Genomic DNA, 16381 nt, shown 5'->3' with positions numbered 1-16381 from the left:
GGAAAGTGGTGTTGGACCCAATGTCACTTTCTATCAACTTGGACTTGTTTTAAGTTTTAGCAATCAAATTAATGACTAAACAAAGATTAGCAATTAATATTAACTCATATTTCTATTTTTTAACTTACATTTTGTAAAATAGATAGGAGGGAAAAATAAGATAGTGTTGAAATGGAAAGTATAATATTTATTATTGTGGTTAGTTAATTTCCAAAAATAAAATGTATAAGGGTATTTTGGATAGCTTACCTAAGACACTAAATTAGACATGGAGTTGGTAGTTTTTATTTATTTATTTATTTATTTGTAAAGGTAAATACTATGTAATTGGTATGTTATAAAATAGCCGTCCTAATTTTTTAGTGAGAGAAACTTTTCTTCTTTTTAAGTTTTCTTCCTCTTTCACTTATCGAGAAGGGGTGATTTTAGGTCAATTTTTGACCTAGAATCACTCATCTGCATCTTTTTTCCCCTTTCTTTCAATCTAAATAAGTGATTTTCACATGCATCAAGTTTTTCTTTTGTGTTTTTTCGTGATTTCGTCGTCTTAGTGCGACGTTGTGTTGTTCGTCGTCTTGTGCGACGTTGTTTGATTTCGCATTTTTTGTTGTGTGGTGTTCGTTTGGTTCGTATTGAAAGATCAGCTTCAGACAATCACAAATTCAATCAATGATTTGGGCGTCAACGTTGCAGATCCAGAAACATAGGTATTATGGTGATTTAGATTTTATCATATTATTTGTAGGCATTTTGTCGTTGTATGCTATTAACTTGGGTGCTGTGAGTTTGTTCGCAGATTCACCCTATCCGTTTTTAGCGATATTAATCATGTTATTGTCTCTGATGTATTCTATCAATTTGAATGAATGAATATCCTTTGTTGTTGTCAAAAAAAAATGTAATTGGTATGTTAGAAAAAATATCGTTGTTAGATGATAATTTTTGAGCAAATTTTGAAACAATTATTTTATTTTAACAAATTTTTAGTTTTTATAAGGAAAGATAAATTTCTAGTTATTCAACTGTATATGTATAAGGTACATTCCTTAAAAGAAAGTATGAAGCATTATATATACTATTTGGATTTTGAATTACTTTTTTCTCACTTCATATCACATCAACAGTTATAAATGGTATTTTTATTTGATGTTGAATATAATTATCAATTTTCTATGTTCAAGTAAGAAATATGAATTTTAGTTTATAATTGATAATTTTGTAGGCCAGTTGAATATAATTTAATTAATAACCAAAATAATATGATAATTTAACTGTAAATAAATAAAATATAAAATTTCATGGTTATTAATTAATTTATTTAAGAATCAGAAGAAAAGAATATATTAGAAAACTATTTTAAGCACGAGATGTGCCGACAACAACAACAAAACCAAAATGCAAAACCATCCAAGAAACTAAAGTCATCAAGAATCAAAGTTAGTACAACATCTCAACAGAGTAAGTTATCATCGATTCAAATCATAAGAAAAAATAAGAATACAAACTTTAAATTGCAACCACATCAAAATTTTAGTGTGATCAATCAATCGTAGAATAGTTGAATTTTCATGATCAAAGATCATAGTGTTTCTTTGTTTTCTAATATTCTAGGCGCAAATCATTCAAATCACATGTGCTCAAGCATGAAACTCCTTTTGCCAGCCCAAAAGGAGCAAGAGGGTTTTTTTGTTACAAATGAGCAAGAGATTATTCAGATTAATCTTAATAGATTTGACATTAATTCAACTCTTCTCCTCCAAAATCAAGGTATGGTTATTAATTATGATAATGAAAGTTATTTTGCATCTTTCTTTATAAATATATGGTATTTCTGACACAACATATGTGAGAAGTTAATATTGCTAAATCTCGTTCAATTTTGGCGTCATCGGAGTTTAGTGGTCTTGACGTCATCAAAATCTCATGTGTTTGGGTGTCGAAACTTGGTCCCTTCAGCACCTTGCTTGTAACATAAATAATACGATAGAGGTCATAAGCAATAGCTTTCCTTCTATTTTTTTCTAGTGCTATTGATAACCGCTACATCAAATGGAACAACGATAACTACTCGTGTTATCCTAAATGTAGATGGAAGTTGTCATGATACTCCTACTAGAACTTGTTTTGGAGGGGTTTTGCGCAATAATTCTAGTTTCTTTCTAGCCGGTTTTTCAGGGTATATTCTAAGAACATATGATATCTTGCTTGTTGAGCTTTCTCCTATCTATCATGGTCTGATCATAGCTAAGAATTTGGGTTATGTGGATCTAGCTTGTTACTCTGATTATCTTGTTTGCATTAATTTGATTAATGGCTCCATTGAGAGGTACCATGTCTATGTGGCCCTTATTCAATACATAAAAAATTTGCTTCTTCAAAGTAATATCACGGTTTCTCATACGCTTAGAGATGGGAACCAAAGTGCAGATTTCATGATGAAACTTGGAGCTTCTTCTGATGTTGGCCTCCTTCTTCGTGAGGCACCCTCTACTGGTCTAAATACCCTTCTCAGAAGCGATACCACCGACACTTTCTACCTTCGAGAATAGTTAGCTTGCTTTTTTACCTTTTTTTTTCTTTTTGATTATCTTTGTAACAAAAAAAAAACGTTCAATTTGAAAAGTGAGAAACCTTAATTATTTATTTTTAATTCATGATTTGATGATAGCATATAATTTTCTTTCTGATGACTAAATTAAAAATATATATAATTGAGCAATTATTTAAAATTATTTCGGTCAAATATCAATCAAGTTAAATTTATCAACGGTGATTAAGTCAGATGGTAAGGATTTGGTCCCTTAAATAAGTGGTCAAAGTTGATTCTTAAATCTTTACGTATGGAAAAAGTTTAATTGAGATGGAAAATTTATCAAATAAGTGGTCAAGTTTGATTCTTAAATCTTTACGTAAGGAAAAAATTTAATTGAGATGGAAAAATTCATCTTGCATACAATATAAATTCTCAAAGAGATGTAGACTACCAATAACATGGTAACTATAAACAATCAAATTAAACTAAACTTAATGTCCCGACAATCATTACAATATGTTAAATATATATATTATTTTCAAAATAAATGTTTCTTAAGCTTGATAATGAATATTTTTGTTACTAAGACGATAACACTGGTAAAAATAAGAGAAAAAAAATGATAAGTTATAAACTTATATGTTATTTGAAATAAATAGCTTATTTAAAAAATTTATAAGTCAGTAAAAAAAACCTTTTACTCAAACCAATCTGGCTACGCAACGTAAAAAGTGTTGCAACTTTAAGTTCGTGAGAAAATATTGTTATCAAGCATCTACATTTTGGTTATATAAACTATTAGTTATTCGTTTTTTTTTTTTTTAAGGAGAACTATTAGTTATTCATTATAAACTTAAAAATTTGTCTTGTTAAATAGAATTTGATTTTTCGCTTATACTTGAGTACTAGAAAAATTATCTATAACAATATAAAAAGATAACACATGATTATTTTTTGGGATGAAGTTTTAATTATTATAATTATACCATCAAACAAATTTTATTTTTTTTTTGTCAAAAAGTAAATAAATTTGCTTCTAAGAATGCTATATTATTGGTGTTATCACTACAAGAATTTCCCGATTTACTAACCAATTCAAAATTGCATTACTTAGGGATTTAGACCTTTAGTAACTACTGCCGGAATAAACCTACAGTAACATAAAAAACCCTCAATAACGTTACTGACGGAAAATAAACCCTCAATAATTCGGCAAGTTCCATTATTGACGGATAAATATGTCAATAATATCATTGAGGAACCTGCCGATAATGAGAAAGCACATGCCTTTGCATTACTGACGGATATAAATCTGTCAGTAATGTTATGACTGAATAAATAATCCGCCAGTAATTAAAAATATCCGCCAGTAATACTGTAATTTTAGAATCCGTCGGTAAAAGATAAGAATTATATTATATTCGTTATATTACTGGTAAAAGATAAATATAGTTTGTTACTATTTAAAAGTCACAAACATCTATACATATAATTTTAATCAAAATCAAAATTTCATAAAAAAAATTGTTTAAAATTTACACACGTTAACGCAATAAAAGAAGCAGACAGACGAGCACCGAGTGTCCGTCTGAACGCTAGTTAACTATAAAGAAAAAGGTGTGTATAGCTCATTTAGATTGATTGGTTTGATGATGCTTCTCTCAAGGTTACAAATTTGATTCTTGTCAACAAGTACGATGGACTAATACATTCAGAACTTTGCTCTGATTTTAAAATTATTCCCGCAAGTGGACGGTGGAAATCAACCCTCAAATTAGTTGGTAGGCTCGATACCGAGTTAAAAAAATAGTGTTTATCGTTGGGTTCCTTTTGAAATATTATGGCTTCATATTTTAATTTTGAGAAATGGTATTTAAACAACCATTTTGTTACAATTTTTATGACAATTTTCTTTCTCAGATTCACATTGTATAGGTTCTCTATTTTATTACTTTAGTATTTGTGTCGATACTACATTTCTTTATATATGTTGGTTGTCTCATAAGTTGTCCCACAATATATTTTGAGGGAAAGTTATCCAAAAAAATGGTTGTTCAAATAAAAATACTCTTTAATTTTACTTTACAATTTTCTAACCAGCTGTTTTCGACATCTTTTTGCTTGAAAGAAAAGCGATTATTATGGTGGAGCAATAGCCTTTTTAAATTATTACTATGAAGGATAAACGAAAGGTACTGCTAAAAAATGAACTAAGCATTGGATATGTTTATTTTATGATTTATGTGTCACTTTGTCTTGCATTAAAAGGGAGGCATTCCTTTTATATATAAAAAAAAGGAGGTATTGTTATTTATTTTCTTACAAAAGGAGGTATTCTTATTTCGATGTTTCTTGTGATCCTAGGTTGTGTGAACACTAAATTTAACATTTCTAGAGAATATTCAAACTATGATTAATTGAAATTTAAATTGTGATGGGTTCTGCAAGATCACAATTGTTTCGGTGGTTGAAGGAGATGCAAATGTTGTCTTCCCTTCAGTTAACGAAATTGTAGCATCACTATCATTTCACTTTTGTCTTCGTCTTTTCGAGTAATTTCTTTCTCCGTTTTAGTGTTAGGATTTGAGATAAAAAAATTTCAACTTTATAATGTCTTAAAAGGTCTTTTGAATATTCATTTCATGTCTTCCAAACTTTCACTTAGTGTCTTGTTTTGCTGTACTACATGACTTTTCACTAGAAGACTAGAACACCTATAAAATTGTATGGTTTAGGGAAGAAACGAAATTACATACATGATTTAAAAACATTACAAAATGTCTCTTAAACCATGAGCAAATTCTCTAAGACTTCTATTTAATGACTCAAATAACAACTTGTCCTCAAGTAACAAATAACTAAAATTTTAAATATTGCACAAATTTTCAAAGAACATATATTTCCGAAGAGGTTACTCGGATCATCATCCATTCCACTTCGAGACATGACTAATTTACCACTTACATGCAAGCGGAACAAACTTAGAGAAGATATTTCATACTTTCAATCATGTTCTTTTTCAAGATACACATATGTATCTCTTAAAATCGACGGGGTTGTGTTATGATCTCAACGGCTGAGAATAACCGAAATTGAGAGTTTAAGGGAGATATGGCATGTGATCCACAAATGAAGGAGTTGGGGAGAGTCAGCTAACGGAAAATATTTCTCCATGCTATAAGAGGCAAATCAAATGATTGGCAAAGGGGTGAAGAATTTGATGAACCTACCTTCTCTCTATTGGACTGTTGTACTAAGCTCTCTGCTAGTACTCGGTATTTCTTCTTATACGTAGTATAGTTCTCCCTAGTTTAGCTTTATCCTTCATAGTAGGGATTCACTGTAATTTTCAAGTACTTTCTTTAATGAAAACATAGAATTCATGATCCATTTGTCCTCTTTATAATTCCAAACCATTACATTGGTGTTTTCATTGTCACCATGGCAACATATGTTGAATGGGTTTCCACAGAGAAGATCGATGGATGCAAATGAAAGCTGAGCATAACGCATGATGGACACAACTGGCTTATTTGGATGGACCTGGTTACACAATTTGCAATCGAATGGAAGTTAAAATGGATATGTGATGCCAGCACTTGTCCATAAGCTCTTCCCATGGTGTTCTAAACTCAATTGAGAAGACCATGCCACAACCGTGCTCGTCTCGTCTCGTCTAATATATTCCATGGTGTTCTCTTACTCTAAATCATCAATCAATTCTCTAATGCATGAGTGAATTGCTGGAACCATAAATCTGTAAAATCCTGTTAAGAGATATGCTTGGTGTGATTGTGCAATACACATCAAGGAACTTAAAGTATCCTGAAGGGGGTTCACTGGTCATTCCCATTGAATCCAATCTACAGTAATTGGTGGGGGCGAATCGAACCTAAATGTTAGTGTGGCAACCCCATACGTTTTGAGTTTTATGTGCATAACCGTTAAACTTTTCAGATTCCAAGTGCAACATCCTTTTTCAAACAATCAAGATATATAACAGAAAAGCCCAATTTTTCAACCTAGATCCACTTGGAAATCAGTCTGTAAATACAACTCCTCTCATTCGCAATTATTCATTCAGATTCAAGAGGAAGACACATGATAGGAGCATTAAATTGGAATCTATCCTTAACCTTTGTCTCGTATCTTTTATTTGTTTGTTGGATCAATTTAATTCAAGTCTTTTATTCAATTATTTTATGAGATCTATCTAATTTTTGATATGCAAATGTCTTAATGCCCTTATCATAAGGAGTGTGACATACATAGGAATCACAATCGAACATAGAAACAGGGGACATAGACAATGATCCTAAGGATACCCATGATCAATACTCTTTTCCGAACGTTGCATTATAAACTTTATTCTTTCCCCTTAGTAAGGTAGACAACATAGTGCTACCTATTTTTAGAACTATTAAAGTAAGAAATGGTATGTGATGTGTTGAAAGAAAAATTCTCTTTTGATGTTTTAAAGATAACAAACAAATTTTATCTTGTTATCTACTAATGAATTTTGTGAGCATGTTTCATAAGAATGATCCTGAGAACGTTCTTGCCTCACAAAGTGTTTCCATCAAAATATCAAAAGCAAGAAATAGACAAATGAGAACTTTTGTACACATTCAATATCTGCATCAATGGAAATTGATTCTCTTTGTCTCACTAAAAGTGGAAATAAAAGATCTTTAGGATAAAGACTCTTTTAAAGCTCTTAAAGGCAAAAAATAAATTAGTGCAATCATAGACAAATATGTGCACATGAGCCACAAGACTACAAAGGAATAAAATCTGATTAGGGCCCATGTGATTTTCGACCCATTAAGGAATAAATGGAAAAAGATCCATTAAGGAAAGTTTCTTCAAATAATACTTTCACATGACATCATCAAAGGAATCATCCTATGACATCATACAATGACATCACAACTACATCATCTCAAGTGGCCTCCAAGTTTCTGAAGAAAGGCAAACAGCTCATACACACCTTGCAAAAACGTGTTGCTTCATACCCAAGTTTTGGTTGGATCACTGAAAAACGTTCTTGAGAACATTCTCTGAAGACAGCTTGCACACTTGTTCCCCAAGCAACTTTTGGAGCGCATTTTTCAGTTTGAAATAGATTCAAACAGCTCTTTTGTGACCTGTCCTCAAAGGCTATCCGTGCTCTATAAATAGAAGAGGTCATTGAAGGTTAAAAGCAAGAGTTTTGAAATACAAAAGCAATTATCTCTCAAAAGCAATCAATCTCTCAATCATTCTCTCAATCAAAGCTCTTCCACAAACACAATCAAACTCCATAAGCTCTCACTAGATTTATTGTATCATTATCTCTTTGAGTTCGTGTTTGTAAAAGTTTCATGTGTTGAGATATCAATATCAACACAAAACCAATCACCATACAAAGAGTGATCTTAGTTCTCAAGTCTATTGGGCTGAATAGTTTGAGATAGAAAATTCCAACCTTTCTTTTGCTAGTGCAAAGAATTGTAAGAAGCCTGCTGAGGTTGATAATACAGAGGGTACGAACTGATCTGGTGTGATCAAGACTTTATAGTGTTGGTTAGAATTTTCTACCAACTGAATACTATAGTGGATAATCTCACACGAAGTGTGGGGACTGGAAGTAGCCGGATTTGGTGAACCAGGATAACTCTCCTGTGTTTATTTTTTTCTTCCTTACTCTTTGCTATTTATAATCCAGAGTGCTCTGGTCCGAACAACTAATCTTTAAAATCATCTTGTTAATTAATTTAAATACTCTCCAGAATAATCTGGTCCAAATTAATCATAACCATATTAATCCAGAGTTCTCTGGTCCTTATTAAATTATCATTTTATCAATTATAGAACTGCTTCCAGAATATTCTGGTCCAAGATTAAACAATTAATTAATTACTTAAACTAAAGTTAGAATCAAATTAAAACTTAATTTTTTCTCATTCTGCTTATATAATCATTCTTCAGATTATATATTACTTGTTTGAACTAATATCTTAACCAAGAACATTCTTGAGTATATATACTTGATTTAAAGTTTCAGGAATAATTTTAAAAAGGGTCACAATTCAAACCCCCACTTTCTTGTGACGATTAATGCTACTTCATGATGTACTTATAAGATTCATAGATGAAGTTGAAGCCTTTAGATGACAATTTGGGAATAATAATTCTTTTTTGTTTCAATTACCTTTGAGAGTAAGGTCCAACTCTAACAACTCTAACAACCTTACCTTTGACAGGAACACAGATGCCTACGCCACTACCACGCCCCACCATTCACCCCCAAACCCAAAGAATGCAGGTCGACCACCTTTGCCATTTTGTTCTATTCTAATTGATATAACCTATTGAGCCTAACACATACGATAAAAAAATTAATTTTTCCTTTCGGTGGATCCTTTTGAATGGTCATATGATTAAGAATTAAAGGATCACCTCTTGTAGCACATAACCTTTGAAGTCGAATTTGTGAGAGTCAGCAGGGAAGCTAGCAAAAAAATTACGTAGGGGCCAATTAAAAAGAAAAAATAATTTTTTTTTAAAGAAAAAAAAGTTTTAAAACCAACATATTAAATTTAAGGATAAAATATATTTTTAGTCCTATAAATTCTAATTTTTTAAGTTTAGTCCTAAAAAAATTTATTCAGTTTTTGTCTTCACTTTTTAAAAATTTTACAAAAAAAACGTTTTTTAGTCTAAAAATTAAGGACTAAAATTTAAAAATTGCTAGTGTTGTATAGACTAAAAACAAAATAATCCAAAAATTAGTCAATTCATGAAAGTTAGCTTGTAGCAGCAACAAATGATAAAAATTGACAATAACTATTTAGAAAATTTGGACAAAATGATTTCAAGAAGGCAATTTTATCCATAATTGATTGTTTACAAAATAGATTAATAATGTTTTTTCCAATGTAAACAAATAGGTTATTTGCAAGAAACTCATTGCCCATTTAATATGTTTATGACTATTGTTCCCTAAAAAAAAATGTTTATGACTATTGTCTTGATAATTTTTAGGCTAAACAACACTTTTCGCCCCCTAAGTTTTATAATGTTGCAATTTTGACCCCCTATTAAAAAAAATGGCAAAAGTGACCCATGTTTAGGGAAATATGCTATTTTGAGCTTCTAACATAAGGGAAATACGCTCTTTTGACCCCTTATCTTTACAAAAAGTTGCAATTATGACCCCTTATTTGGGACACTTGGTGTCTTCTCAACAATTTTGGGACGAAGGGGGCCAAAATTGCCATTTTTTTAATAGGGGGCCAAAATCGCAACATTTCAAAACTTAAGGGTCGAAAAGCGCAGTTTAGCCTAATTTTTATTATTGAAAAAGTTTTCTCTATCGTTGTTATTGAAACCGGAAGTTCCAAATCAATACAAATGAATTTATATATCAATCATGTAGTAATTGTTTAACTTTCTTATCTATGCTAATTTTCAGCAACCAAACTTATTTGAGGTAGTTCAATGTTTATTATTTGGTGTAGCTAAATATAAATACATATCTATGAAAGGTGTATTATCAATATAACAAGTACCTTTGATCAAGCGATCCCCGTTCTCTGTCTGTGTACCAGTCAAAGCAAAAACTCTACCAGTAGCCGGCGCCTTCTTAGGCTTCTTGCACTGTGAACCAATGTGACCCTCTTCATTACAATTGAAGCATACTATATCATCATGTTTGCACTCAGCTAGTGCATGACCCTTCTTTCCACAGTGAAAACATCTCTTGGTATCCCCAGGACAAGCATTACTCTTGTGGCCTTTCTCACCACAAGTAAAACAGACAATTTTTGCAGGAGCATCCTTCTTCTTAGGCCGTCTATCTTCGACCATTCTCTGTTTGCCCTTATCAGTAGGGGCACTGTAAGGCTTAGGGCGACTCTGCTGACCCTTAGTCTTCCGCTCATTCACTATCTTGTAATGAGCCTTAGTATCCTCCTCATAAATCCTGCAATTGCTCACCAGCTCAGAAAATACACGGATCTTCTGGTAACCAATTGCCCTCTTTATCTCAGCTCGCAAAGCATTCTCAAATTTGATACACTTTGAAAACTCAGCAGTCTCTGGAGTGTAGTGCGGATAAAACTTTGCCAATTCCACAAACTTGGCAGCATACTCAGTCATGGACATGTTTCCTTGCTTCAGCTCATGGAACTCGATCTCTTTCTTCCCACGAACATCTTCCGAAAAGTATCTGTTTAAGAACTCTCTCCTAAACACAGCCCAAGTAACCACATCACCGTTTTGCTCTAAGGTAGGTAGAAGACTCACCCACCAATCATCAGCTTCCTCAGCTAGCATGTGCGTACCAAAACGCACCTTCTGAACCTTTGAACACTGCATCACGTGGAACACTCTCTCAATCTCTTTGAGCCACGTCTGGGCTCCATCAGGGTCATATCTTCCCTTGAAAGTATGAGGATGATTCCTCAGAAAGGTCTCTAGCATCCTCGCTTCAGCACTTGCACCAGCATTTGCATTAGGCTGTTGTCCCACAACTTGAGCTACAGCTTGTAGTGCAGCAGCTAACGCAACATCGTTTCTTCCAGCCATCTCTTAGTTTCTACACAGCAAGCAACATCAACATAAGATAGTAATACAACTATTACTAAAACTCGACACGACTCTTCTAATTGGCCGGACGGACCGACCTGATCTGATACCAATTGTAACACCCCGTTTTTCCAACTTAAAAATTTCATAAAATAATCAGAGTAAAACATCACATAAACGGGATATCACACTTCTTAAAAATCTTAAATAGATAAATAATAATTTATCCTTCATCAACAAAATAGCAGCAGAATTAATTCAACATCATAAAAAGTCTTGGCACGCAGACCTCATCAAAATATCTCATAAATCCAGTTAAACAACTTATTCATAAATCAAATACGTAAAGGAACAAGAAATGGCCACAAAAGATCCCATCCCATTACGTATTAGAGCACCTAAAGGACACAGTGAGGGATAACCACTCACGACAGCAACTCCAGCTACTTAAGCTTGATCACCTGCAAGTTACTCATACGAAGAGCAACATTTCCAAGCAGAAGGGGTGAGATTTCACAAAACAATAATATTAAGCATATAATTCAACAATTATATTTAACAACATAAAAACATCTCATTACTCATCATTGATAATAATATATCATAAATCACTTCATTCATAATAATCGCAACTTCACAACTTATCATTTTCGACTCAACAATGCAACTATGCAACTTAGACCTCTTATATGCATGTGGTACCAATACAGGGCATCAAGCCCCCATCGCTATTTGAGTATTAATATACTTCCAGGGCATCAAGCCACCATCGCTAATTGAGCTAAAGCTCCAACGTGTTGAGTACAAAGCTCCAGGGCATCAAGCCCCCAACAATGAAATGCTAATGCATGAACTCGACCTCTTAAACATCTTAATGACAACCTCTTATATAATCCAATAATTTGGAACATCATCATCTTCATCAACTTAGACCGACTCATGCAGCTTAGTTAAATAACAACAGCAACATAGGCAGTATACAAAAACAACATAATAATATCAATTGCAATTCATCAACATCTTAAATATTCAAATATTCTTCAAGTAATGCTCATAACATTATATCACATCATAATCAACATCAGCACATCTTATCAGCTTCACAGATTATAGTTAACATCATCATTAAGTCTTGATGCTATCCCAAGGTTCAACTCTCGACAACTCGTGCAACAAAGGCCGCAAAATCTAACAAGGCACTCTGTTTCTGGGTCACTCGCGAGGCGAGAGCCTCTGCTCGTCTTGGCGAGTTCAGGTCAGAATCCCACAAGTTTCATTCTACAATCTTTCCAGGTTCAATCTCATCCTACATTCTTTCCTAATCATTATTAGACATGTTCAGGCACTCAAAAGCATCTAAGGATCAACTCAAAAGTCAAAATCACGAAATCTTGCATGCTCTCTGGTCAAGCTCGCTAGGCGAGTTCATCTGCTCGCTATGGCGAGCTGCGACGTGCAACTCGCGATGCGGGGAAAGGTTGCTCGCGAGGCGAGCGATGAAGTTCATCACTCGCCGTGGCGAGGATCATAGCTCGGGAGGCGAGCGATGAATGTCGCTACGGGCAGAAGTGCAGTTTTTGTGAATAATCACTAACTCTCATGGTTTTAAGCCTAATCTTGATTCCAGAATTCATCATAAACATTATCTAAGGTCTAGGGACAGTTTCTACATCAATCTAACAATTTTTCACCGTTTAATCATCAATCCTACCAATTTGACCTAATTTCTGATTCCTCTTAAACTCATCCTAATTCATGTTAAATGCAACCGTTGATTCACAGACTTAATAGAATTGCAAAGTTAGTCTCACCCTTACCTTATAGATGAAAATCGTACGTACGTTATGTTTTTCTAAACTAGGTTTCCCTATTTATATCTCCTCCAATTATCTTATCTTATTTCTCTTTCTACCCCAAAACTCTCTAAAATCTCAAAACAACCCCTAAACTCAATATTTATTTTATTTTCAAATCTTATTTTATTAAACAATAAAATAAGTCACAACTCCTCATAAAATCATATAAAACCACCTCAATCATATAAACCTCTTAAATCTCACATATATCATATAAATATAATATAAACTCATCTAAATAACTTCTAGACTCAATTAAATAATTAAATAATTCAAAATGGGCGTTACAGTGAACAGAGTCATTCAGTCACAGTGCTAGCTGATTCGAATGAAGACTTAACGAAAAGGGTGCAATATAGGTTTAAAAAATTTTAGTGTTCCTTAAAAGTGAATGAAGTTAAAAATATTTTACTTCAGTACAAGCGTTCTATATGTGTGTCATTCATAAAATAAAATAAAAAACAAATTGTCATCCATAAAAAAACAAAAGCTAAACAATTTTTAAAATAATTAATATTGTAACTTATTTTATACTCAAGAAAAAAAAAATCAATAACTAAACAAGCAATCAGATCTTTTGTCATCGGGATTTCACATTTAATTAACATTCTTTGTTTTTACAAGTTAATTGACAGCTATTGACAACAAATCAACGGTTGGGATAACTTAGATATAAAAAAGATTTAGCAAAAGAATAGAAAAAATAAAGAAGTAACGGGTCATAAAATATAATAAGCCCATCTACTTTTCTCTATAAAAAGCATACATGCCCTAACCCTAAACATATTCACAACACACTCACTCTCTCTTATTTGTGTTCTACTTCTCTCTCTCTCTCTCTCTCTAAAGATGAATCGTAGTTTGAGGCATGCGGGAGGATTCATGATACCGTGTTCCAACATAGACAATGTTCTTGTCCTTGATGATTCCTTTCTCACAAATAGCTTGTTGTCTTCTTCATCAAGAACAAGACTTGTGAATCATCGTCCAAATGTTTCTGCTGCTTCTTTGAATCATATTAATGGAGGAGGCATGATGCTAGATGATCATATTCTTCTATTTGATCATTCTTCTCTCGGCAGAAACAATATGGGTCACCACTTTCCTTTTGAATTGAGTCACGCTACTCATCAAAATTCTACTCGACAACATCATGAAACAACAACAACATGGTCTTCTGAAGCAGAATCAATGTGCTGTATTTGTCTCAATGAGTTGTCCAATGGTTCGAGCGTAGTTCAGATGCCACAACACTGCTGCTCACATGTGTTTCACAAAGATTGTATTCGGAAGTGGATTGGTGTTCGAAGCACATGCCCTTTGTGTCGAAGGAATGTGTACTGACTCTATTGTATTTGTGATAGCAATTTATCTTTATTTGATAATGCTCTTTTTTATTTTTCTTCTCTTTATTTGATATATCATTGTAGTGCAACTTGTTTCAACTCATGAGTAGACATATAATATTTCAATAATGGTTTTGTTGGTGTATGATCTGTTTTGTAATGGTATTGGTGGTTATTCACTTTGCTATATCATGTTAGTTCTTTTGCAAGGTCATAAATTGTATTTTGTATCATAAATAGGTTCTTAAAAAGGATACCATAGGCAGAAGCTTGGACTGTTAATGAGAGTAATTCTCTTTGGCTGTGTAAGTTCTACATAATTTTGAAGCTTACATAGTGGGGGAAATTAGTTTTGTCAATGATGTTCCAAACACATTCTTTTTGAGTAGGTTTGCATATCTTGTTTGGTCTTTGGCAATGTACGTTTTGGGTTTGCATATTTTGAATAGGTTTGCTTGCTTATGTTGTTTCAAATTGTGTATTATGTAAACTAAAATGCATAAAGAACTCCGATGTAATTATTGTTGTTTTTGGATTTCCAAACTGCTGTATTTGGATTTCCAAATTCTATTATATACCGAAGTTGTTACTAGGTTGAGTCACGACCAGGTCGCTCTTTTAAGACGTTTCGTGGCACTGCCCAAAATTGTGCAAGACAGACTATCAACCACGCCGCCTCCAGGATAAAACAAACTCATCTACAACTGTGCGGTTAACTACTGCACTGTAGAAAACCGTTCGAGAATTACACCCTCAAATATGATACTAATACCACTCTTTAATATTGAAACCACCTTAATATGGTGTTGAGACCACTCAAATATGTTGTTGCCACCATTCTAACTTTAATTTCTCCAAAACATCAATATGGCACTACAACCACTCAAATATGGCGATACCACAATTTCTGCTCAAATAGAAAAAAATTGAAAGAATATTTATATAGCGTTAAGATCATTCTTAATTCCGACGGGACATTATTATTCCAAAAGGGACTATGATCTTAATATTACTCTTTATTCCGAAGGGACTTATATTATCGGAGTGACTATGTTTTTAAGACCATTCTTAATTTCGAAGGGACATTAAACCGAAAAGGGACAATGGTCTTAAGAACACTCTTAATTTCGAAGGGACAGAAAAAGGAGATGAAGAGAAGAAAGATTCGTCAACACAAGTTAAGAAAGAGAGAAGAGAGAAAGAGTTCCCGACAACTCAATGAAACTCTATGGTGTGTTTATTGAACTGAGTGGAGTCCTCTATTTATATAGAGATTCTGTAACTGTTTTACAAAAATTGCGACATTAGTTACTCTAATGAATAAAATTAAAATGGAGTTTATCTATTAATCAGTTCAACAACACTTGTGGATAGGATCAAAAGAAACAAATCCACTTTGTGGAGGAAACAAACTATTGGATATGAATGAAGGAAATATAAGAAATTTAATTTAATTCTTATTCATATCACAACCATCATAAGTTAAATTTATGGAAAATGATATTCTCGAATAAAAACAATAATTACTATTATTTGTATCATTATCAAGTATTTAAAATTAAATACCGCAATTTAAACACTACTAATATGTGTGTTCTATTGTATGTGGGACCCCTACACACTATTTTTTCAATTCACACAACATTAGATCAAAATTTAATTACTCAGTATTTAATCTTCCAATTTTTCTTCCAACATCACTTCCAACAGTATAACACAGTTTCAATTTCTCAGTTTCTTCACATTTCATAACACAGTTTCATTTTTCAGTTTATGTGATTTAGATAAACTAGTGTATTTGTGATAGCTTTTTTGTACACATAAATAAATAAATGTTTTTTTTTTCTTCTTCTCTTTTTTGGGGTACATAACTCTCTTTTCTCTATTTGATGTGTAATGTTGCACATGTTCAATTATTGGAGTGACCACGTATGTCAACTTTTCATCACTTTCTTGCTCTTATTAGGTGCCAACTGTCTTATTCCCTACATGTGGTTTTCCACCGCAAAAAATAAGTTATTAATTAAATAATATAATGAAAAAAGTATTAAAGATGCTAATGTTTTCATATATAA

The 16381-nt window shown here is 32.7% G+C and overlaps 2 protein-coding genes across 2 annotated transcripts; both read left to right on the top strand.

Moving 5' to 3' along the window:
* Positions 1 to 1643: 1643 nt before the first annotated feature.
* Positions 1644 to 2549, top strand: LOC120577480 (uncharacterized). The gene is made up of 2 exons (XM_039829033.1): positions 1644 to 1767; positions 2026 to 2549. Exons 1-2 carry the CDS (start codon positions 1644 to 1646, stop codon positions 2547 to 2549), a joined length of 648 nt encoding a protein of 215 aa, XP_039684967.1.
* Positions 2550 to 13809: 11260 nt separating this feature from the next.
* LOC11413416 (E3 ubiquitin-protein ligase RNF181) lies at positions 13810 to 14304 on the top strand. The gene has a single exon (XM_003628355.1). It carries the CDS (start codon positions 13810 to 13812, stop codon positions 14302 to 14304), a length of 495 nt encoding a protein of 164 aa, XP_003628403.1.
* The last annotated feature ends 2077 nt before the right edge of the window (positions 14305 to 16381 follow it).

Source organism: Medicago truncatula, chromosome 8 (genome assembly GCF_003473485.1).
Source record: "Medicago truncatula cultivar Jemalong A17 chromosome 8, MtrunA17r5.0-ANR, whole genome shotgun sequence".
Lineage (NCBI taxonomy): Eukaryota > Viridiplantae > Streptophyta > Magnoliopsida > Fabales > Fabaceae > Medicago > Medicago truncatula.
This window is presented reverse-complemented; position numbering and strand designations above follow the sequence as displayed.